The sequence below is a fragment of the Ovis aries genome, chromosome 14, assembly GCF_016772045.2.
Source record: "Ovis aries strain OAR_USU_Benz2616 breed Rambouillet chromosome 14, ARS-UI_Ramb_v3.0, whole genome shotgun sequence".
NCBI lineage: Eukaryota > Metazoa > Chordata > Mammalia > Artiodactyla > Bovidae > Ovis > Ovis aries.
The window spans coordinates 24845489-24871176 of NC_056067.1; the positions used below are offsets into that span (position 1 = coordinate 24845489).

At 50.1% G+C, this 25688-nt stretch overlaps 1 protein-coding gene across 2 annotated transcripts in view; it reads right to left on the bottom strand.

Moving 5' to 3' along the window:
* PLLP (plasmolipin) overlaps positions 1-24941 on the bottom strand; it is a 28794-nt gene extending 3853 nt beyond the window's left edge. Inside the window, exons 1-2 of one of the 2 annotated variants that reach the window (XM_004015021.5) lie at positions 24677-24941; positions 489-662 (exon numbers count right to left, since the gene is read on the bottom strand). In XM_004015021.5, the coding sequence (XP_004015070.1) occupies positions 489-662; positions 24677-24811 (309 nt within the window). In that variant the 5' untranslated portion in view covers positions 24812-24941. Of the gene's footprint in view, positions 1-488; positions 663-20154 lie in introns of both variants that reach the window. The other variant, XM_012189822.4, reaches the window with a different exon arrangement.
* Positions 24942-25688: the final 747 nt, after the last annotated feature.

Sequence of the window (25688 nt, forward strand, 5' to 3'; positions counted from 1 at the left end):
TCTAAGGAGACTGACCTAGGCAAACCGAGGACACCACCCTCTGCCAGGCTGCGGGGGCCTCACCCTGCACCCAGCCCATCCTGCACACACCAGGCCCAGCCTCGGTGACTCCTGCCAGCTCACCCCAGCCTGTAGGCCCAGGGCTGCCGGTCTGGGCCCAGCCAGAGCCACAGCACCCACAGAATCAAATCCCAACTGCCCACCCCCCAAAAAGGAAAAATATTTTCAAGATCCCAAACAGCACCTCACTTGTACTCCCTCCGTGGGAGAAAGTCAAGCCTGAGTCATCCTGGATTCAAAGCTCTCAGCTCTCAGAAAAACTGGACACCGGAACCATTCATCCTCCTTCCCGCGACCCGACTCAGTTCTACAGGTCAACGAGGACTTCAGTCAACCCCCAGCCACCACATCTCACTCAGGGAAGGTCACATTGTCACAGCCGGCCCAGAGGCAGAGGAGCCACCCCAAGGGCTCCTATCCAGACTCACCACCAGCGGCCAGGGCACCATGTACAGCTTCAGGTGCAGCTGAAACAGGTAGAGGACAAAGAAGATGATTGTCACCAGCCAGAGGAAGACAGCGACGAACATCACCCAGCCGTAAGATGGATACAGGTGGTACGGAGTGTCAGCAATCAGGGCCCACACCAGCAGCCCCAGCACCTGGAGGGGATGAGACGGAGCCAGAGTCTCCCAGAGTCCCCAGCGCTCAGGCCGGAGGCCACAGAGCAGAGGTTTCCAGGCCTTGGCCCTGGCGCGCCCCCTGCAGGACACATTTCTCATTGGCCCGAGAAATGTTTATTTGGCTTTTATCACATGCATACAAAGCCCTTGCCTGGTAACTTACCTCCTTCAGACCCCAGCTGAAATGGTACGTGCTCCAGGAAACCTTCCATACTCCTCCAGTCTGGGCTCCAGAGCCCTCTTCTGGGCTTACATGGCCCCTCAGGCACCACCGACCCAAAACAAATTCTGTTTCCTTCCCCAGACTGGAAGCCACAGCAGCACTGCCATCCACTCGGCTGCCTCCAGGGTGAGACCCCTGCAGCCCTGGAGAGGGTGGTCTCCCGGGCTCGTCCAGTTCCCCAAGAACATGACTGGCTCATTCATAAGTGCATGCTGGCACCCAGGACAGGACCCAAGCTTGGCCAGGGGCTTAGGAAAAGCTACTGAAAGAAAGACGAAGTCACCAGCACATCCCTGAGGCAGGGACACAATCACAGAGGCCCGGAGGTACAGTGACATCTGCCTGGAGCCCCACCAAGCCCCCTCCACCCAGCCTTCTCCGACTCGCCTAACTGCACCATACAGGTGCTACCATCCCTGCCTTCCAGGTGAAACTGAGCCTCGGAGAAGCCAAGGGACTAGCACGCCATTTGTTCGTGGCAAGGCGGGCCCCAACATCCCAGCGTGTGCAGAGTAGCTAACTCCATGGCCTCCAGAGCTGATCGCCTGATTTAAAACCCACTCCTCTTGCCAGCTGTGTGACGCTGGGGCAACTCACAGCCACTCTGTGCTGTGTTCACAGCACTGGTCGTGTGAGTATGAAGAGCACACTTACTCTATAAGGTCAGCGCCCATGAGGGTTCATGCATATAAAGGAACTATTCCCAGCTGAGGACGCCGTCCCGCAGGGAATTCTACACAGGCAGGTCGGCTGACCCACCTCAAGGGCATCCTGGGGAACTTGGCAGAGTGGTACCTAACTTGGTCAGAAGCAAAACCCTGCTGGTTTGAAGGACAAAAATTCCCCCAGCTTCCCAGACAAGGGAGAGCTGTCACTCACCCCAGAGCAGCCAGAAAGGGTCCCCTAAAGTGAAAGTCATCCAGTCATATAAGACTCTCTGAGACCCCACGGACTGTAGCCCGCCAGACTCCTCTGTCCATGGGATTCTCCAGGTCAGAATACTGGTGTGGGCAGCCATTCCCTTCCAAGGGATCTTCCCAACCCAGGGATCGAACCCTGGTCTCCCACATTGCAGGTGGATTCTATACCATCTGAGCCACCAGGAAAGCCCTCAGAGAGGGTCCCATGCCAAGGACCAAAAGGGAAGTTTCTGTATCAGTCCCCCTCCACGTGTGGGGCAGGGCAGGGGTGACCCTAGCTGAGGCCCAGAGTCCAGGAGCCCCTTTGACAGCTTTCCTTTCCCCCCACCACCGGAAATGAGAGGTAGAGCCCTGGGCTTTCCAGTCAGCTGCTGGGCTTTCACCCTGCCTGTGTGGTGGGACACCAGGCAAGTGTCCCCGCCTCTGTGCGGCTCCCCAGGGCATCTCTAGTCCACCCACTAGAACCCAGGCCCCTGGGTTTGGGGCATTGCTGCGTCTCCAGTGCCCTGCAGTGCCGAGCACAGAGTACCTGCTCAGTAAACACATGCTCAGGCGCTAACCGGCCTCAGCTTCCTTATCCAAGAAAGGGGCCAGACACCCTTCCGGCACAGGTGCCGTGTGTTATAGGAGGAAGCAGGCCTGAGTCGATAAACATGCTCCCAGCCTTGCCTCCCTCCACCCAGGGGTGGGAGTGAGAGACTCAGGAAGGCACCCTCTCCCCCTTCTCTCCAGGTTTTTGCACCTGCCCCTCTTCCTCTCCTGGGGGGGAGGGGTGAGTTCCCAGGGATGCCCACCTGGCTACTGCACCCTGCCAGCCTTCCTGACCCACCTCCAGCCTCTAGTGCTCTCCTTCAGCCACCACCAATAGACTGGGTGGCCCACAGGGCCCAGTGTGCGATGAGGAAGGTGGGACAGGGAGCAGGGCCTTGTGGGCAGTCACACCACTGGAGGGGAGTCCTTATCCATGAGGACCCAGAGTCAGAGTGTCTCAGCCCAGACCCCCAAGCTTTTACCACTCATCCTTCGGACAGACACTGCCTGAAACAGACACATCGGGGGGCCAAGAGCCCCCAGACCCAGGGGAGTCACTGCTCAAAAGAACAGACACCCCCAAAGCAGCAAGGCACAGGACCCTTCCAGGGGCAGACAATTGTCTCCCTGTCTTTTTATTTTGGCCATGCTACTGGGCGTGCAGGATCAAACCCATGCCCCCGCAGTGGGAGTGTGGAACCCTAACCACTGGACTTCCAGGGAGGTCCCTAATTATCTCCTTGCTTTAAAGCAGGGTCCTTATGGGCCTCCATGCCATCGTGTTGCCTGGTTACAACTATCTGAAAGGAAGTTAGAAAACGCAGTGAATTAAAAATCACGAAGGGAATGATTTGGGTTTACATTAATGTACGCTTATCAATTGGTGGTGTTATCACTCATGGGCTTGGTCACAAATAATCACCTAATGCCCTCTGGCTCGTAATGTGCCAAGCCTCAGGTGAACACCTTCCCTTTTATTTCACTGATTTTCCCATAACCCTCTCATTAAGCTTTTTTATTAGCCCCATTTTTCAAACAGGAGCTCAGAGGAAAATGTGCCCATGGTCATCTGTAGTCACCCATGAGTCAAGGACAGGGTAGGGCAGGACTTGAACCCAGATCAACCCTTCTCTGAAACCTGGTCTACTAAGAGTTACTTAGTGATGTACAAAAAATGAGGACACTTGGGCTGGCTCCGAGGGGCGAGGCCCAGCTGGCATCCTGGCTCCCTGGTCTCTGCCTCTCCCTCCTGCTCAGCCCTGATTTCCAGATCAGCAAGCGCAGCCTTTGGGAGACAAAGCTGCTGGAATAAGCAGTGAGAATATCTGGCATCCCCCCAGCCTTGCCTCCCTGGCCCTGTGCCCAGGGAGCTGCCTCGGTTTCTGCTCTCCAACAAGGAAGGTCCATCTGAACCTGACAGACTGGTTTTTCCCGTCCCCTCACCCCCGGCCCCAAGAATCTGCCGGAGCACCCCAGTCCAGGATAGGGCAACCCCGCATGTGCTGACCCTCTGCTAGGCATGGGAAGCTGGGCCCAGGCCTCATCTCTAGAATGTGCAGGAGCCGCTGGACCCTTCCACCTGCTGCGGACCCACAGTCCAGCTGGAAGAGGCCAGAAGACTTGTCTTACAGTCCAGTCCAGAACGGTAAACCCCACCGTGCAGGGGAAGCAGGGAAGCAGTAGCCAGAGGGCAAACAGGTCCTCGTGCAATTCTGACACCCCCGCTCTGAGCACAGGCCCCACCGTGTGCCTCCCTCTGGGTTCACTCATTCAACAAGTATCTGTGATGGGACTTCCCGGGTGGTCCAGTGGCTAAGACCGTATGCTGCAATGCAGGGAGCCCAGGTTCGATCCCGGGTCGGGGAACCAGATCCCACAAGGCACAACCAAGAGGCCCCATGTCACAACTGAAGATCCTGCATGCTGTGACTAAGACTTGGTGATGCCAAATAAGTAAGCCAAACATCTGTTGAGCACTTACCACTGTGTGAGTGGTAAACATGGGAAGCCCTGCTCTCCTGGAGCTCTCACTCTACAGCTGGGTTGGGGGTAGGGGAGTCAGATAAAACCCTAGTACACGAGGGAAGCACAGGAAATGTGTTATGGGAAAAAATTCAGCTGAGAAGGGATAAGAAGGTCTCACTAGGACATGAGAGCAGGGGGTGGGGGTTGGGGGGAAGTTGGCAAAAGGAAGGAGCCAGGTGAGGAAGAGCAGAACTCTGTGCTGTAACAAACTCTCGAGGTCCCTGACGCTTGCCCCCATGCACCTCTGACCCCATGTCGGCACATACACCTGTGTGTCTTACTCTTCAAAGACTGACACACAGACACACACACACACATACAAACATGCACAGAATGAAACCTCACGCCTTGGCCCCTCCAAACTCTGAGGCCCCTGCCATGCCTCCTCAGGCACCGCCTGCAGATGAACCAAGAGAACTGTCTGGAAATCCTGAAGGGAAAAAAAAAGCCCTTTCCTTCTTGAAAACCTAAAGATTTCAGATGAGGGATTTTGTCTTTAAACGACAATTCCCCTGGTGGCTCAGACAATAAATAATCTGCAGGACACAGGAGTTCAATCCCTGGGTCGGGAAGATACCCTGGAGAAGGAAATGGCAACCCACTTCAATATTCTTGCCTGGAGAATTCCATGGACAGAGGAGCCCGGTGGGCTACATACAGTCCATGGGGTTGCAGAGTCGGACATGACTGAGTGACTAACACTGTCAAAAAGGTCACATTCACACATGCTCCAGGACGTTCGAGCTTCCAAACATTTTTTTCTCAACTGGATAATGGAGATTTTTGTTAAAAGCACCTGCTGAGTCAGAGAGGAAAGGGATTAGTCACAAATGCCTGACCATGAGGCATTTGGTGGGGGGTAATCAGTTGTGGGGGAGCAATCCAGGGGCTGAGGTTCTTATAAGAGGGAAACTGGACATAGAGACACACACAGAGAGAGCACCATGTGAAGACGGGGGCAGAGATCAGAGTGATATGTCTCCAAGCCAAGGAAAACAAAGGATTCCTGGCCAGAAGCATGGGACAGACTCTCCTTCAGGGCCTCCCAAAGGAACCAACCTTGCCAGCACCTTGACTTTGAACTTCTAATACTGTGAGATAATACATTTCTGTTGTTTTTTAAGTGACCTAGTTCGTGGGAATTTGTTATGGCAGCCCTAGGAAACGAACACATCTTTCTTCCCTACTCTTTGAGGCTGTGAATGGCTGCTATGATCTGATTTAACTGGGAGATGTTGGCATTAACTGATGAAAAGTTGGTCTATTGACTCCCTGGGTTTGAGCTCTGGCCCTGCTAGCTTACGAGCTGTGTGACCTCCAGCAAGTTGCTGAGCCTCTCTGTACCTCCGTGTGCTCATCTTCAAAATGTGCCCACCTTACAAGGGTAGATGTAAATGAAGCAATGTAGGAAAGGCACTCAGACCAACACCCAACACAGTCTTGACACTCAGTACATGCCCTAATGTCATTATCAATTCGAGGGGTTAGAACCTGGGCTTTCCAGCCCATTCCCTGTGCCTGGTTTCCTGCAGTAGACGGGGTAGGACTAGCATGTGCAGTTCCTAGGGGTGTGAGGCTTGGAGAGATGAAGGTATTTAACCTTAAGCACCAAGCATAGTTCCTGGCACAGAAGGGTCACCTCCCCACCCCCACCCATCAGTGCAGCCCCGCCCACCTTTCAGATCAGGCAGCTGGGCTTATCCTAAGGTGGTGGAGGTGCGGAGGTGAAAGGGAGCAGAATGCAACCCAGCCCCACCCTAGGACCCCTCCTGCAGCTACACTCCCTCCTCTCTTCACAGGCTAAGGGCCCCAGGGCAGAACCTTCACCCGTTTAGACCTCAGTCTTCCCCTCTGTGCAGCAGAAGCAGGGAGGTCTGCTCAGCGTTCTCCAAGGCTCCTCTCAGTCTGAGCCCTGACACTCCTTAACCCAGGCCTCTTCCAGGGGTACCCACAGCCTCTCCTCCTCGTACCAATCCCAGGAGCACTCGCTAACTCCACTGCTGCCCCAAGAGGGCCGCTCAACTCTCCTTTTAATACTCTCCTCTCTCTGCGCCTAGAGTGGCCTTATTGTTGTTCAGTCACCAAGACACGACTAGCCAGCATGCCAGGCTTCCCTGTCCTTCACTATCTTCCAGAGTTTGCTCAAACTTATGCACATTGAGGCGGTGATCCCATCCAACCATCTCATCCTCTGCCCCCTCCTGCCCTCTATCTTTCCCAGCATCAGGATCTTTTCCAGTGAGTTGACTCTTCACCTCAGGTGGCCACAGTATTGGAGCGTCCAATGAATAGTCAGGGTTAATTTCCCTTAGGATTGATTGATTTGATCTCCTTGCAGTCCAAGGGACTCTCAAGAGTCTTCTCCGATATCCCAGTTCGAAAGCATCAATTCTTTGGCACTCGGCCTTCTTTATGGTCCATCTCTCATAGCTGTACATGACTACTGAGAAAACCATAGCTTTGACTTTGACTATATAGACCTTTGTTGGCAAAGTGAATGCTCTGCTTTTTAATACGCTGTCTAGGTTCATCATAGAGTCATCTAAACTTTTTGGCTTGTTTTTTCATCTGACACATAAGAAGGTTAGGAATGTACCCCAATGCTGGTCACCTTGTTAGGGGAAACACACCAACTGAAACCAACCACCCTGGTCTGCCATGGGTGGAGTTCCTCACGTTGGATGCCGGGGGCCAGCGTGAGGAACTCTGCCCGTGGCACTGGTCAGGCACCATAGTAACCATGTGCGTGAGTTATTTTACAACAGGAGGTCCTGGTAAGGAAGATAGGACTAACATGCCACCACTAACCAGAAGCACTTGGGAAAGGTCAAAAGGAGATGTCACCTCCCAGAATCCTCCTCGCTGGCACACGTCTCGGCTGAGCAGTGCCTGCACCACCAGAAAGGACCCTGAATCAAGAGTGACTGGCCAGAGATGACGAACTGGCCTAGAAACAAACCCCATCGCCATCAAACCCGAGACTGCAAGCCTCGTGGCAGAGCAGTTCTGGGTTCCCTTACCCTCCTGCTCTCCTCTCGGGCGCCCCTTCCCAATAAAGTCCCTTGCTTTGTCAACACGTGTTGTCTCCTCGGACAATTCATTTCCGAGGGTTAGACAAGAGCCCACTCTTGGGCCCTGGAAGGGATCCCCCTTCCTGCAACTACCTCATAGGTATGTCATGCAGGTAAAATAAAGGAAAAAGTGAACAGTTGCAGAGGTTGTGAGTGGTTAGGAAGGCTGTTAGATAGCCTGGGGCTTAGAGGGAGTAAACCCCAGAGTTGGGGGGTGGGGTGGCACGAGGGGGGACATTGTGCCCCAGAGCTAACACTGTGGTTTCAAACTCAGCAGCTACCAAGACAGGCAGGTCACAGAAAAGACTAAGGTGGGCCAGGGGAGGTCTGTGGAGCTGAAAGCAACCAGCTGATGTCTGGGGGAATGCAGGTCTGGGATAGCCAGAGCTTTTTTTTTTTTAAATTGCACCCACCACACAACATGCTGGATCGTAGTTCCCCAAGCAGGCATCCAACCTGTGCCCCCTACAGTGGAAACACAGATCCTTAACCTCTGGACCACCAGGGAAGTCTGAAGAAGTTCTAATTTTTAAAGAGATATTAGAAATCCAAATTTCTACATGAAATCTTCAGTTTTTTAAACATTGGTAATGAAACAAAATATTTTGGGAACAATGTGAGGGTGGGGCCCATTCAACAGCCCCCAGGACTCCCTTCTCCCCACTGCACCTTCCAAAAAACTGAGGTCCAGGGGACCACGTGAACGCTTCCAGGGGGTTTCCCCACACAGGGACACATCTGGGCAGCTCAGGACACTCAGAACTTGGCCTGGCCTGGCCCGGCCCGGCCTCAACCCCCGCTCTGGCCCTTCTCCCTATGGTGAAAGGGACTTTATGGGGACAAAAAGCCACCCATTGTGTCACAGGAGACAAAGGCGCAGGGGACAGAGGCGCCAGGCGGAGGGGTGCCACAACTCCACACCCCCCTCCTCCCCTTGCAGAGGGATAGGCTCCTTGGAATTCCCACTGTGTGCTCTGCAGGCCACGCCGGGGCAGGTTCATAACCCAGCCTGGGGCCAACCGACCGGGTCTGGGCTGGTATCTAACTCTGCCAAACCTCCCTTTTGTCACCTGAAAAGCAGGCACGTGAGTTACCACATCGAGTCACTGAACAAACTCTCCCCCAAGGGCCCGCTCTGTGCCAGGCGCTGTTATAGGCTTCAGGGAGTGTGGGGTGGGGGGAGAGAGCCAGGCAGCCAAGGTCCCCACCCACAAGCATGCAGCTCCCAGCCTGGGTTGCCAAGGAGGAGGGGGAGGAGGGGAACACTGACTCAGGGCCTGGGTCACCTCCAGGGCTTTCCAAACAGAGCCTTTATCACAGTGCTTCTTATTCCTGAGTCCTGAGTTACAGAATTAAAGATGAAAGAGACCTCTACACCCCTACCCTCACGGCCCTGCCACCCCCAGACCCCCCTAACCGGGACCTCCAGCCCCTGCGTGCAGACTGAACGTCAAGGAGCCTACTGCCACCGTCTTCCTCTGGGGTCTCTCTCGGGGTTCTAGAAAAACCTTTCCAACCTGAACCTCAAGCAGCACTCTGGGGCCAGAGCCTAAGCAGGTCCCCTCCACAGACAGCCCCAGGCGTGTGGAGGCAGCTGGGGGCCCCCTGAGGTATCGCCAAGGCCTTCCCTGGCTCCCAGAGGCAGCAGCAACACAGCCCCTCAGTGAGGTTCCAGAAATTTACATCCTACCTGCCTGCCTTGCCACCCTCCTCCCCTCCCTCCACTGGGGTCTCCTGGTCTCCCCAGAAGGCCAATCTGTGCCTTCTCCCCAGCGCAAAGACTCTAATAGCCACACAGAGCTATCCCAGGAAGGCCTTAGGCCCCCTGAAAGCCCAGGTCAAGTGCAACTCAACTCCAACCCCTCCCCCCATGCTGCCCCAGTGCCTCACTCCCAGGAAGCCCAGCTCTTTACATAAAGCACATGGCCCATTTCACAGATGGGGAAACCAAGCCACTTGGAAAAGATGAACTTCACCCAAGGTTATGCACAGTTAATGGTGGGGCCAGTTCTGTGACTCAGCAGATAGAGAGATGCCCAGTGGGGAACAGAATTCCAAATCCCAGAAGGTAGGGACTCTCCCTGGAGACTAATTGGGAGTGCCCTGGAGGTGGGAGCAGAGAAGGGGCAGGGGCGGTCCTTGAACCCTGAGGGGATGACAGAAGCAATGTTTTCAGCACCCTAGGCTGGTCCCTGCCATTGGCCCTCCAGAGAGAGCTGGCTGCTGGGATCACAGGCACTTCATTAGCCCCATGAGACCTGGCTTCTCTGCCTGCTGGGAATAGGGTTGGGGTGAAACCATTTACCAGACTGGGACTTGAACCCATGTGCTGGAACTGAAACCCAGCCAAAACCCAGCTTGGGACTTGAACCCATGTGGCTGGGACACCAACCCAGCCAAAACCCAGTTTGGGAAGCAGAAGGGAAGGTTCGTCTTCCGTAATTCTGGATACCCGACCTAGGGGCCCCAGGGACAAGGGAGGCTCCTTGTTTTAGTCTACGTGGGCTGAAATCCCTACAGGGCCATCTTGGTGTAGAACTGGTGTAGCTGGTTCCTTAGCCTTCCTATGTATCTTCTGGTTGATGAAGCATTTTTTGAACCAGCACCAGGGTACATAAATGTGTATAAATGACAAAAGACTCAAAAGGCATGGTCAAACATCTGATTACAGTGTATGATAAAGTTGGATAACCAAAATTACAAATGATCACATTTAACACAACATACCAAATAACCCTAGTTAAATATTTCTCTTCGAGATAACACAGGAGCCCTCTAAAACATCCCAAAGTTAGTTTCTGTTAGATAAGATCATAAGTCACTAGGAGACAATACTTTTTCCCTACCTAAAAGTTTTTTCCCTAAAGATCTCAAAAGCAAATACAAATCACTTATAGGCAAAGAAACTCATCTCAATCTGTTTGTCAAAAGAAGCATTTCAAGACTACTTTGGAGGGAGAAATCAAATCCATTCCTAACAAAATCCATTTACCCAACTAAATTTAATTCAGTCTTAGAAAATCATGATCATGTGTAACTCTTTGCCTATATTAATCACACCAAAAAGCTTAAACCATTTTCAATCTTTCACTTTTCAATCACCAGATATCAGTTTTGTCCTGAGTATTTTTCAGGTAACATGAGGCTGGAATTAAATTCTCACCGGACTATTTTGTATTTTTGAGTATTTATATGAGCATTTAATTTCCTTTAAGTCAATTAAGTAGAGCTCTTTTGTGAATTAACTTTTGGCAATATTATACATCTAGAACACGCATATAGACACATATGAACACACAAACACAGAAACCTCCTAGTTTCTATTTCAGAATTTTAGTCATGATCTTGAGAACCCAAACCATTTTACCAAAATAATTCCTAAATCTGGGAGAGGTTCATTATCATTTTGTATATATTGAGGTAATCTGAAAGGTGGGAGTATCTTTTTAATCAAATTCTTTGTTACTCTTTCTGTCCATGTGGGAAAGTTCTCTAGCCATTTAGTGAATGTGTCTGCTGCTGCTGCTGCTGCTGCTAAGTCGCTTCAGTCCTGTCCGACTCTGTGCGACCCCATAGACAGCAGTCCACCAGGCTCCGCCGTCCCTGGGATTCTCCAGGCAAGAACTCTGGAGTGGGTTGCCATTTCCTTCTCCAATGCATCAAAGTGAAAAGTGAAAGTGAAGTCGCTCAGTCGTGTCTGACTCTTAGCGACCCCATGGACTGCAGCCCACCAGGCTCCTCGGTCCATGGGACTTTCCAGGCAAGAGTACTGGAGCGGGGTGCCATTGCCTTCTCCAAGTGAATGTGTCTACCTTTACCAACAAATATTTGTTTCCTCTGGACTTGGGTATCTGAGTAAAATCAATGTACCCGTTCTCCTTGGTGTTGAATGGGTCTAAATAATGGAGGAGGGGTGGCATTTTTCTAGGGTTATTTTGTAAACATGTGTCACATGATCTGGTAATCTGGGCCACCACCATTTTCATTCCTTTACCCACAAGCAATCTTTGTAGTAAATTCCAAAGAGCTTCACATCTTACTTCCCTGGTGGCTCAGACAGTAAAGCGTCTGCCTGCAATGCGGGAGACCCAGGTTCAGTCCCTAGGTCGGGAAGATCCCCTGGAGAAGGAAATGGCAACCCACTCCAGTCCTCTTGCCTGGAAAATTCCATGGACTGAGGAGCCTGGTAGGCTATAGTCCATGGGGTCCCGAAGAGTCGGACAGGACTGAGCGACTTCACTTTCACTTCACTTTCACATCCATAGTGGGTAGTTTCATATAAAACCTTGATTATTTTCCATTGCTGAGTTTGTGGAATCACAGTATTTTCATCTAACATACACCATCTCCTTTGACTTATTAACCCCCTATTTTTAGCCCAATTTTTCCCCTTGTTATAACAAGGTTGTGGCATTTCCTCTATCAAGCCTAGGACTTTCAAAACTGCCTGTGTTTTATTTGTTGGTATGTAAGCTAAGGTTTCCAATCCTTTGGGCTAAGACTGAGAAGGTTGCACCCGTGTCTATAAGAAATTCTACCAAGCCACATCAATGATCACCCGAGGCTTGACATTAGTTATGTAGATGGTATCTTTAGGCAGAGCCATTTTTGGCCTTGGGTCCCATCGGTCTTCTGATTGCAAAACCATCAATGGTTGAGGGGCCTCTGCTGTCTGGTGTCTGGGGCATTCCCTCTGCCAATGCCTGGCTACTTGCAAAGGACACATCAACCGCAGTGCTTCCTCCAGTGCCCCTTTTGTCCACAGAGGCTACACTGGCCTTGTATGTGTACCCATGGGCCTCGTGGTCCACCAGGACCAGATTGGCCAAGCAAGGACAGCCTCCTAGTTGGTGGTCTTTGAGCAGACAAAGCCATTGCAATCATTTGGGTCTCTTGCATACTTCTCTGGGTGCATTCAGTCTTTTTAACCATATCCCCATTATTGAAAACCAAATAAGCCAATTGGAACAAATCATTCATTGGAGTCTGAGGACCAGCAGTTGCTTTCTGAATTTTATGCCTGATGTCTGGGGCAGACTGGGCTATGAAACGCATAGCCAAAAGGGCCCGTCCCTCAGAGGAGGAGGGATATACTCCTTAAAGCTTAGGTATCCCTCCTAAAAGCTTCCACTAATCTCCTTTAGAAGACTGCAGGTTTTTCATCCTATCCCAGTTGTACCTTTTTCATAATTAACAGGTTTTACTGTAAGTTTCTTCATAATCTCTATTAAACAGTTAATCATATGGTCCCATCTACCTATTATCAATAGAATCAGCTGGTGATTGCATTGCAGATTTGCCTCGGGGACAGCATCATTCCCCACCCAGTGCACTGCATGGCCCTGTTGGTTTGGGCTGCCAATTGGTCTGTATGGGCTCCGGCTGACAGTATTATATCCTGCTTTTCCTTGGGGTGCAGCAAAGGGATAGCAAAATCTGTTAAGTGCCCCCAGGTGAGATCAAAAGATCTTACTAATAGGGTAAATTCTTTTGTAAAGAGTTCAGGATCCTCAGAAAAACTTTCCAGCTTGTCCTCTGCCACACTTAGATCAGACATTGAGAAAGGTACATAGACACATATTGTTCCTCTATTTCCATCAGAAACTTCTCTCAGAGGCAACACTGTAAGGGCATTGGTTGGTAACTTATATCACTGACAGTGCTAGCTGAAAAGGTCCGTTTTCATTCCAATCCCAAAGAAAGGCAATGCCAAAGAATGTTCAAACTACCGCACAATGGCACTCATCTCACATACCAGCAAAGTAATGCTCAAAATTCTCCAAGCGAGATTTCAACAGTACGTGAACTGAGAACTTCCAGATGTTAAAGCTGTATTTAGAAAAGGCAGAGGAACCAGAGATCAAATTGCCAGCATCTGCTGGATCATAGAAAAAGCAAGTGAGTTCCAGAAAAACATCTACTTCTGCTTTATTGACTATGCCAAAGCCTTTGACTGTGTGGATCACAATAAACTGTGAAAAATTCTTCAAGAGATGGACTACCAGACTACCTTACCTGCCTCCTGAGAAATCTGTATGCAGGTCAAGAAACAACATTTAGAACCAGACATGGCACAGAGGACTGGTTCCAAATTGGGAAAGGAGTACGTCAAGACTGTATATTGTCACCCTGCTTATACAACTTAAATGCAGAGTCCATTATGCAAAATGCTGGAATGGATGAAGCACAAGCTGGAATCAAGATTGCCAGGAGAAATATCAATAACCTCAGATATGCATATGACACCACCCTTATGGCAGAAAGTGAAGAGGAACTGAGGAGCCTCTTGATGAAAGTGAAAGAGGAGAGTGAAAAATCTGACCTGAAACTCAACATTCAAAAAAACAAAGATCATGGCATCTGGTCCCATCACTTCATGTCAAAGATGGGGAAACAATGGAAACAGTGAGAGACTATTTTATTGGGCTCCAAAATCACTGCAGATGGTGACTGCAGCCATGAAACTAAAAGACTCTTGCTCCTTGGAAGAAAAGCTATGACAAACAAACAAAAAAAATCTATGACAATCCTATTAAAAAGCAGAGACATTACTTTGCCAACAAAGGTCTACTCAAAGCTATGATTTTTCCAGTAGTCATGTATGGATGTGAGAAATAGACCATAAAGAAGGCTGAGCACCAAAGAATTGTTGCTTTTGAACTGTGGTGTTAGAGTAGACTCTTGAGAATTCCTTGGGCTGCAAGGAGATCCAACCAGTCTATCCTAAAGGAGATCAGTCCTGAATATTCATTGGAAGGACTGATGCTGAAGGTGAAACTCCAATACTTTGGCCACCTGATGTGAAGAACTGACTCACTGGAAAAGACCCTGATGCTGGGAAAGATTGAAGGCAGGAGAAGAAGGGTTAGATAGAGGATGAGATGGTTGGATGGCATCACTGACTCAATGGACCTGAGTTTGAGTAGGCTCCAGGAGTTGGTGATGGACATGGAAGCCTGGCGTACTGCAGTCCATGGGGTTGCAAAGAGTCAGACATGATTGAGCGACTGAACTGAACTTGGGTAACTCAGTGTACAAAGAAGTTCCTGAATACGGGTGGGGCCTCTTTTTATCCCTAGCTGTGATTCCCCTGAGGTAATGGTTCCTCCCAGTAGGCAAGTAGTAGCTCTGGCTCCTCCCTGCAGAGGATTTAACCTTTGGATGGCTCCATAGGGTAGATCAGTTAAAATGTCTTCTGTCTCCTTACTAGAATTATCCCTTTGAACTACACGCACCTTAAATTCCTTTTGGGTCTCACTATATAAATACAAGGCCATGAAAATTTGAACATATGGCCATGAAAATTTGAACATATTTCCTTCTACAATATAAATCTAACTGCACTATAGTATCATAACTCCAAAATCCATTTAATGGCCACTTTTCTTAGCTTCTGGCTCAGACAGTAAACTGTCTGCCTACAATGTGGGAGACCTGGGTTCAATCCCTGCATCGGGAAGATCTCCTGCAGAAGGAAATGGCAATCCACTCCAGTATTCTTGCCTGGAAAATCCCATGGATGGAGGAGCCTTTTAGGCTACAGTCCATGGAGTCGCAAAATGTCAGACACAGCTGAGCGACTTCACTTTCCCTTTTTTCACTTTTCTTGGCTTCCTAGCTCATGTCGTGGCCAAATATGATTACGTACCATAACAAGATTCCTTGTTTTTAATCCCAGTAGTCTGAGTCTTTCCCAATCTTGGAGGATAAGACCCAGGGGGATATTGGTTGGGACTGATGCCGCCTGACCCATTTCAGACCCAAATTGAGATAATGTCTCTAATTCCCATCTTATCCAAAATTTTACCAGTAAGTTAAAATCCATTACACAATTTGGTCAAGATTTACACTTAGAATTTTAGATCCCATCCCTTCCAAGATAGTCTCCCAAATGGTTGTAGTGCCCAAAAGTTGTTGCAAAGAAATGGCACAAAGATGTCCTCAATGGTGTTGAGGATGAGCTGGAGTTGGTCTAGTTATAAGTTGGGAATAAAGGGTCAGAACTTGTAAGGGTTATAGGGAGGAAGTGAAGTGAAGTCGCTCAGTCATATCTGACTCTTTGTGACCCCATGGACTGTAGCCTACTACACCCCTCCGTCCATGGGATTTTCCAGGCAAGAGTACTGGAGTGGGTTGCCATTTCCTTCTCCAGGGATCGAATCCAAGTCTCCTGCAGTGGCTGGCAGATTCTTCACCACTGCACCACCTGGTTAGATGATATCCCTGGGGTAAAGTGGGGAGAGGTTGGGGTATACACAGGAAATAGAACAGAGTGGGCATGGGGGCAGTCAACTTTATCCAGAGGGGACAGAGAGTGCTCATGGTGCTCTTTCCCATTCTATTTTATTCTGGACTGTTGTAAATATATTATTTATTAAAGAAATTAAGAAAAGAAAGGATTAAAAAAGAAAGACACACGTAGTTCTCTGTGCAATGATACAGGACATCCCTAGGTATATTGCCAGGAGGGAAAGACTGGAAAGGCACAGGTGCGGGGGGGCTACCTGTGTTTTGTGTAAATAACCCACTGACTCACCCTGGAATGTCACACCCATAATGCCTCCGGCGAGGGCCAGGGATAGGGGTGTGGGCAGTGACCCAACCAGGATGAGAGATTATATATTCATTGATAACCCTTGGTATTCATTAATAGCCCTTTGGACTGCTGAAGTGTTTTTGCTATATATCTGTATATATTTTTAAAAGAATAAAAGCATTAAAAAAAAAAGAGCCCATCAACATTTACACAGTGCTATATATAAAATGGATAACCAACAAGAATCTACTGCATAGTACTGTTATGCTATATCAATGTTATGTGGCAGCCTGGATGGGAGGGGACTTTGGGGGAGAATGGAATGTATATGTACGGCTGAGTCCCTTTGCTGTTCACCTGAAACTATCACAACATTGTTAATTGGCTACACCCCAAACAGAATTAAAAGTTTTAAAAAATCAAAGAATAAAAAAATAAAGTGAAATGAAAGTCATTCAGTTGTGTCTAACGCTTTGCGGATCCATGGACTATACAGTCCATAGAATTCTCTAGGCCAGAATACTGGAGTGGGTAGACTTTCCCTTCTCCAGGGGATCTTCCCAACCTAGGGATCAATGTGTCCATATATTGGTTATATAATTACAAATTGACTCCAAACATTCGAGAATCCCCCAGCCACAAGTGGGGTGTGTAGGCGGAGCTAACAGTACAGGCACGGCTGTGCTCCCTACAGCAGAGCATGGAGGAAGGTGGGGAGCAGGCAGCAGCAGGAACGCTGCCCTAGGGAGATGGATCCCACAAAACTCAAGGCTAAGGAAAACTCTGTGAGTCCCCAACACTAAGATCCCAACATGGCCAACCTCTGCTCCCACCTCTCAGACCTCAACAGCATTGTCTCACCAGGCTAAAGAGCTGACTTTCAGATCCTGTCCTGCCTCCAACCTGGAGAGGAGCTGCCATGCCTTGTGGGGCTGGAGAGATATCCAGGATTACCAAGAGGAAGGACTTTCTCACCATCCCAGGCGCACAAGGGTGCAGCAGGCACCCTTTAGAGAGACTGAGCTCCCTGTCCCTGGGAGCATACAAGCTCTTGCTGAGGAGACACCTGGGGACCTTTGGGAGCAAGCGTAAGAGTCCTGGATTTCTATGACCCTGTGAATCCTAATAATTTCCCTTCATTCTCACACACACTGTGCTAAGCCCTCTGCAGGCATCAGCTTCCACCTCCCCCACAATCTCACCATCACCATTTCACAGACACGGAAACTGGGGTACTGGGGAACTTGTCCAAGATCACAGAGCCAGGATTTGAAACCCAGCTTCTCTGCTTCCACCAGTCCTCTCACGACCGCCCATGGATCACTGTGATCAAGTGGCAAGTGAAGCTTCCAATCTGTTTGTTCCCCTGTTAACTGGGAATTGTGTGTGTGTTCAGTCACTCAGTCATCATGTCCCATTCTTCCTGACCCTGTGAACTGTAGCCCACCAGGCCCTTCTGTTCATGGGATTCTCTGGGCAAGAATATTGGAGAGGATTGCCATTTCCTCCTCCAGGGGACCTTGCCGACCCAGGGATCGAACCCACATCTCCTGCATCTCTGCATTGCAGGTGGATTCTTTACTGCTGAGCTGCTGGGGAAGCCCCAAGGATAGGAGAGACGCTTCTAAACACAAATGGCTCTACTGTCACAGACCATTCATAGGGCTTCTCTGTCCCAAGCCTTCTGACTGCTGGGTCTTTATATGAGAAACTCCAAGGTTCATGTGCTCTGTACTTCCTTCTTACTACCCCTTTCACATAATAAACCTTCAGAGCCCATTTCTATCAGGAAGCCTTCCCTGTGGCCCTGGCCTCTGATGAGTTTCCCATGCTGAATTTCCTCTTCTTCCCCTCCAAGGCACCCCATTTCCCACCAAAAACAAAACAAAACAAAACACAAAATCCCAAAAACAAAACAAAAGGAAGCACAGCTAGAGCCAGGCTTTGGATTCTCAGATCTGAGTGCAAATCACAGTTTGGCCGCTCTACCCCATGTGTCCTTGCACAAGTTCCTCAGCCTCGCTAAGTCTGTTCCCTCATCAGTAAACCCACGTGGGGCTTCCCAGGAGGCATCAGTGATAAAGAACCTGACTGCCAATGCGGGAGACATAAAAGACATGGGTTCGACTGCTGGGTCGGGAAGATCGTAGGAGGAAATCGTAACCCACTCCAGGACTCTTGCCTGGAGAATCCCATAGACAGAGGAGCCTGGTGGGCTACAGTTTATAGGGTTGCAAAAAGTTAAACACAGCTGAAGCAATTTAGCATACATGCATGCAAACCCAGGAGATCACTTTTCTCCCCCGGGCTGGAGGAAGGTTAAAAAAAATAATAAGAAGAAGAAATGTGCGCTTCACTTTACACTTACTCTATATAAGTCTCTGGGATCAGCCAAGTTAACCCAGCTTCCACAAAGTTCCTCCACCAACTAGCCACACAAAGATCTGCAGCATCAAAGGTTCCCGGTTTTTAAGACCAAGAGTTATCTCTAGACCAGGCATGCCTGCTTCCTTTTTTATTTTATTTTTCTTTCTCTTTAGATGCTATCTGTATAAATTCCTGCTTCCCTTTTTGCCTAGGCTGCTAGGAAACTCAACAAAGAATCAACAGCCTTAAATTTGTGACAGAGTCTAGATTCTTCTCAGCTCTCTTTAAGTCAGCCCCTACCCCATCTCCACACACACACACACACACACACACACACACACACACACACACACACACATATACTACCAACTTTAAAAAATATATTACTTTAACTCTTCTGTCATATGTGACTTAATATCATATCCCATTTCATATTATTTCTGGAGCTAGATGGAGTGGGGGAAGTGACAATCAGTGAACACTGAGGCTGGTTCTTCAGGACACATTTAATACTAAACAAAGAACACATCTCCTTCTCAAGAAGCTGGGGCCTTCCCACCCAGCCCCTCTTCTTCCTCCCACATCTGGAACCCTTCACCAGGTCTTGGGAAACACGGATGTCTGATACCTTCCCATGTACTGCCTCCTCCAGGCAGCCCACCTAATCCCTCCATAGGAAGCTCATCCTTTGAGCACCTCCCTCAGAGACCAAGAGCTCCAGAGAGCAGGCACTGGACCTAGGGTCTTTGCTCCCACAACAGCACCACACCCAGTGTCCAGCTGGGGAGGAGCCCAGCTGACTGTGATAACAAAGTGCAGATCAGAAAAGTCAGGCCACTGGAGGCTTCGATCCCAGCTCTAACACTCTATGCGCTCTTGGGCCAAGAACTGACCTCTGGGCCTCAGTTTCCTCACCTGTAAAGTGGAGGAATATACAAGAATATGAAGCTCTTAGCAAAGAGCCTGAAGCCTAGTTGGCATCTGAGTGGTGGGAGCCACACTGGCTGCCCAGCAGACATGGTGCCTATTGAGTGGAGCCCCTTTTGTCTCAGACCCCATGCAACTGTCCATTGCCGGAGAAACAGTTCAGGAAGCAGCTTCTCCCACAAGCCAATTGGTGAAGTCACGAAAAAGTGCAGGTCTTCAGCACTCCAATGGGAGACTCTCATCCTCCCACCCTGGGCTCCAAAAACACTGCAGGGAGGGCAAAGGAAGGCCATCCCACTCACAGCCAGTCCCTGGAGTCTAAGTGCCAAGCTCCCCTACAGCTCTCTGGGCAGTCCTACATTCCATCGACATCTCTGTCTACATCTTTGTGTGATGGGACCCAGATGCTCAGGACTGGGCTGCTAAGCCCACAGGGACCCCCAAATCAAGGGACACAAGCCTCCTCCAGCGGAAGCTACTTCAGTTCTTGCAGACACAGCAGGACCCTTCTCTAGTTCCCCTTATTCCAAGTCTCATTGTTCAAATGCAAAAGGGGCTGATGCTCAGGTCCTGTCTACCAAGAGTGAACCGCGGGGGATGCACCCCATGGCCTCCTCATCCTCAGCCCAGCTTAGAGGCCCCTGCAGTTCCAAACCCCCTAAGTATGCAAACAGAAAACCGTCATCACTTATCTCCCTCAGCTTCTGGCCACCCAGAAACAAGTGCTTCAACTCCGGTGTAGGGGAGCAAAATTTACCATCCCCAAACTCATCTTTCTGGCATATCAATTTTAAGCTGGTTATTTGCTAAGAAAAGCAGGCAAGGGAATAGCTGAGAACCAAGGCTCTACCCTTTCGTAAGAAATACTTACATTTGTAAGGATGTCTCCCTCACAGTACCAGGGAGAGGAGGTTGACCAAATCTCTAGAAACACATCCATGGAAAAAGCAATGACTTAAACTTGCACCACAACCTCACCCTTGTTTCTTGTGCTTTTCCCAGTCACATCCTGTAACTGACCTCACATCCTTAACATCCTCTTTTTCTTTAGCTGAAGATGGCATTTAAGGGGAGGGCTTTGGCCATTTTTTGAGTTCCTCAGTTTTTCTGGGTCTCTCCCATGTGTACATAGCATTAAACCTTGTTTGATTTTTCTTATGTTCATCTCTTTCATGTCAATTTAACTCTTAGACCAGCCAGAAGAACTCAATGGGTAGAGGAAAACTTCTTCCTCCCCTCCACCGGCTAAATCAACCTGCTTGCTACTCTCCCCACATGTGTATGTGTGTTCAATCACTCAGTCATGTCCAACTATTTGCAACGCTATGGACTGTAGCCCATAGAGCTCCTCTGTCCATGGGATCTCCTGGGCAAGAATCCTGAAGTGGGTTGCCGTTCCCTTCTCCAGGAGATCTTCCTGACCCAGGGGTTGAACCTGGATCTCCAGCGTTGCAGGCAGATTCTTTACCATCTGAGTCACCGGGGAAGCCTGCTCCCCACTTCTCTTCCACTTCCCCAGCCCCAAGCCTTGGCCTGCATGATCGCCTGCCCTTTTAGCACCCTTTCCCTATTTCTGCCTCAGATATCAGTGAAGTGAAGAGAAAGTCGCTCAGTCGTGTCCAACTCTTTGGGAACCCATGGACTATACAGGCCAGAATACTGGAGCCGGTAGCCTTTCCCTTCTCCAAGGGATCTTTCCAACCCAGGGATCAAACCCAGCATGTTCTTTACCAGCTAAGCTGCAAGGAAAGCCCAAAGGGCAATGTCAAAAGCCTTCCTGACCTCAGAACTGATTCTCTCTCCTCTGTGCTTCCACACCCTTGGGTTGGGGACTTCCTTCGTGCTTGGCAACTGCTCCCTTCACAAGCAGGCAGAAGCCTAGCACTCAGCATCGCTCCAGATAGGCCCTTCCTAAGAGCAGATTTAAATTTGGGGGAACCTCTGCCCCTCCCTCTCCCTTCCCAGAGAATCTGCCAGACAACTCAGAGGAGTTTAAAATGCAGATTTCTGGGCTGTAGTGACTGAGATTCCAATTCCACATTTTTTCCTGGGGTGGGGACGAACACCTACAAGCTCCTCCAAGAGAGCCTGAGGGTGAGGTTGGGGACAAGGCTCACAGCAGGAGATCTGAGGAATTCTGAAAGAGATAGCAATAAGGAGTTCATGATCTCAGCCACAGTCAGCTCCCTGTCTTGTGGTCTTGTTTTTGATGACAGTATAGAGCTTCTCCATCTTCAGGAAAACCACTAGACCATTCAGGTATGACCTAAATCAAATCCCTTACGATTATACAGTGGAAGTGACAAATAGATTCAAGGGATTAGATCTGATAGAGTTCCTGAAGAACTATGGATGGAGGTTCGTGACATTGTACAGGAGGCAGTGATCAAGACCATCTCCAAGAAAAAGAAATGCAAAAAGGCAAAATGGTTGTCTGACGAGGGCTTCCAAATAGCCGAGAAAAGAAAAGAAGCTAAAGGCAAAGGAGAAAAGGAAAGCTATACCCAACTGAATGCAGAGTTCCAAAGAATAGCAAGGACAGATAAGAACGCCTTCCTTGGTGATCAATGAAAACAAATAGAGGAAAAGAACAGAATGGGAAAGACTAGAGATCTCAACAAGAAAATTAGAGCTACCAAGGGAAATTTTCATGCAAAGATGGGTACAATAAAAGACAGAAATGGTATGGATCTAACAGAAGCAGAAGATATTAAGAAGAGGTGGCAAGAATACATAGAAGAACTATACAAAAAAGATCTTCATGACCCAGATAACCATGTTGGTGTGATCACTCACCTAGAGCTAAACATCCTGGAGTCCAAAGTTAAGTGGGACTTAGAAAGCATCACTACAAAAAAGAGAACTAGTGGAGGTAATAGAATTCCAGCTGAGCAATTTCAAATCCTAGAAAATGATGTTAAAGTGCTGCACTCAATATGCCAGCAAATTTGGAAAATTCAGCAGTGGCCATAGGACTGGAAAAGGTCAGTTTGCACTCCAATCCCAAAGAAAGGCAGTGCCAAAGAATGTCCAAACTACAGATCAATCGCACTCATCTCACACACTTGCACAGTAACACTGAAAATTCTCCAAGCAAGGTTTCAACAGTATGTGAACCAAGAACTTTCAGATATTCAAGCTGGATTTAGAAAAGGCAGAGGAACCAGAGATCAAATTGCCAACATCCGCTGGATCATAGAAAATGCAAAAGAATTTCAGAAAAATATCTACTTCTGCTTTACTGACAACACCAAAGCCTTTGTCTATGTGGATCACAACAAACTGGAAAATTCTTCAAGAGATGGGAATACCAGACCACCTGGCCTGCCTCTTGAGAAATCCATATCCAGGTCAAGAAATAACAGTTAGAACTGGAATGGGACAGCAGACTGGTTCCAAACTGGGAAAGGATTATGTCAAGGCTGTATATTGTCATCCTCCTCATTTAACGTCTATGCAGAGTACATCATGCTAAATGCTGGTCTAGAGGAAGCACAAGCTGGAATCAAGCTTGCCTGGAGAAATATCAAGAACCTCAGATATGCAGATGACACCACCCTTATGGCAGAAAGCAAAGAAGAACTACAGAATCTCTTGGTGAAGGTGAAAGAGGAGAGTGAAAAATTTGGCTTAAAACTCAACATTCACATTAAAAAAAAAAAAAAAATTCAGAAAACAAAGATCATGGCATCTGGTCCCATCACTTCATGGCAAATAGATGGGGAAACAGTGGAAACAATGACAGACTTTATTTTGGGGGGCTCCAAAATCACTGCAGATGGTGACTGCAGCCATGAAACTAAAAGACTCTTGCTCCTTGGAAGAAAAGCTATGATCAACCTAGACAGCATATTAAAAAGCAGAGACTATTTGCTGACAAAGGTCCATCTAGTCAACAGTATGGTTTTTCCTGTAGTCGTGTATGGTTGTGAGAGTTGGACCATAAAGAAAGCTGAGCGCCCAAGAATTGATGCTTTTAAATTGTGGTGTTGGAGAAGACTCTTGAAAGTCCCTTGGACTGCTAGGAGATCCTAAAGGAAATCAGTCCTGAATATTCGTTGGAAAGACTGATGCTGAAGCTGAAACTCCAATACTTTGATGAAAACAACTGATTCATTTGAAAAGACCCTGATGCTGGGAAGGATTGAGGGCAGGAGAAGGGGATGACAGAGGATGAGATGGTTGGATGGCATCCAACCATCCAACCGACTAGATGGACATGAGTTTGAGCAGGCTCAGGGAGTTGATTACGGACAGGGAAGCCTGGGTGCTTCAGTCCATGGGGTCTCAAAGAGTCGGACACGACAGAGCGACTGAACTGAACTGAAAGAGATAGCACTGGTGCAGGAGAAAGTGTGATCCCCTGGGTAAAGAGGGAAGCTTGATCTGGGCCCCTGCCTTCTGTGCTGACCCCTGGCTTTGTTGCTAGGATCCAGCAGTGGGACAGCAGGAGGTGCCCTAACGGAAGATGGATCTTGACCCGCGTCCAGCTTCCCGCTAGTCCCCTGAAAACGCAACAAACCCCTCCCACAGGGCAGCCACCCAGCTCCCAGACTGGAATCAGAGGGTACTGCGGGGCGGAGCAGGGGTGGGCGGGAAGCTAACACCTCCAACCCTGAAACTGCTGCAGAAAGGGATGTGGCCATCGATCCGCCTGGGCAGGGGTATACCGAAGGTATTAGATACAGGATTCCTGCCTCTGCCTTCCCATCAAGCCCTCCCCCAACGCTGGGGGTGGTATCTTGGCCCCCAGGGGCCAAACCGGCCGGAAAGCTGCAGGTTACCCAGTGGAAGCTAGATGGGTCGGGCTCCCTCTCAGGGGCCGTAGGGCCCGCTGAAGTGTCTGTGTTGCCTCCGTATGTGCCCGCTTGTTTAGACGAGGAGTGTTTTGGGGCGCCAGCCACCGGGGGCAGCTCGGAGCTCGGCAGAGAATCAGCTGAGATCGGACTTTGCCTCAGGCTGGGTGCTGGAGAGCTGAGGGCATATTCCTGGCAAAGGGCGAGCCAGAGTCCGGGGGAAACAGTCGCGCGCAGTGATTGTGGCGTTTGTGAGCGCTTCTGTGGATGACCTCTTGGTGACCAGAGGGGACGGAACGATGGGGCGCTAGTGATAGGCACTCTGACATTGGTACATCTTGCGTGTGCTCTAAGAGACGGCAACTAGGGCGTCTCGCGGTGAGAGGGTACCAAGGAGATCTCCGGAGCGTCCGTCCTACAAGCACTCCCAGAGGAAGGCAAGGCGCCCTGGGGCGCGTGTGAGCCTAGGTTGGGGGTGTGCGGGGAGCAAAGATAAAGGGTAGCTCCGGATCCCCGATCCCTCCAGGCCCGGCCGGGACCCCTCTACACCACCACCCTAACCCGGTCCCGGGGCCCAGGCCCCGAGAGCGCGCTCACCAACTGCAGGAGCATGAGCGCACCGAGGCTGGAGCGCACGAACCCCAAGTCGGGGCTCAGCGTCGACACCACGGCGCCGCCTCCCTGAGCCGGGCTGCTGGTTCTCGTGTTCACTTTGGACGGGAACTCTGCCATGGCGCCGCTCGCCTCCCGAGGTTGCTGCGGCCGTCGTCGCCGCCCCTCCCGCGGCGGGTGCCGGCTTCTGCGCGGCTCCTCCCCGGGGGGCTCCCGCTGGCGCTGCGGCTCCCGGAGCTACGCGCGGCGTCTGGGCGGGGAGCCGCGAGCCGCCAGGTGCTACAGGAGTCCCGGCCCGGCCCTCGTCACGGGACCCGCCCCTTTAACCCTTCGCTCACCGCCGGCGGGTCCAGCTCCGACCCGCACACGAAGTTGCCAGTTCTTTACAGACGCGCAAAGTGAGGCCGCGGTCAAGGAGATGGCTCCACCAGAACCAGCCTAGACAGCCGCACCTGTCTCTCCCCGGAAAGCCGCCTGCTGGCAATTTACCCCACATTCGGGGCGGCTTTGAGCGCTCCGCGCCCTCCTCGCCGTTGGCTTCTGAGCCTTAGGATAAACTGGCGGCTGCTTGCAAAGCTACCCACATCCTTCCTGGATGTCTCTCCAGCGCTGTGTGCTGTTGGGCGAGCCCCTGCACCTCTCTGAACTCTCCCCGTAAAGCGGGATCGTCTGAAAGTGAAGTCGCTCAGTCGTGTCCGACTCTTCGTGATCCCATGGACTGCAGCCTGCCATGATTCTCCAGGCAAGAATACTGGAGTGGGTTGCCATTTCCTTCTCCAGGGGGATCTTCCTGACCCAGGGATCGAACCCAGGTTCCCCACATTGCAGACAGATGCTTTAACCTCTGAGCCACCAGGGAAGCCCCAAAGGGTCCCAGATGTCCGAGCATCCATGAGGGGAGGGTCTGGATGAAATGTGGGAGTGCGTGGAAGGAGGAGATCCTTTTATGACTCAATTGATGTGGTCTTCTGAACTGACAAGATCGCGGAGCCTCAGT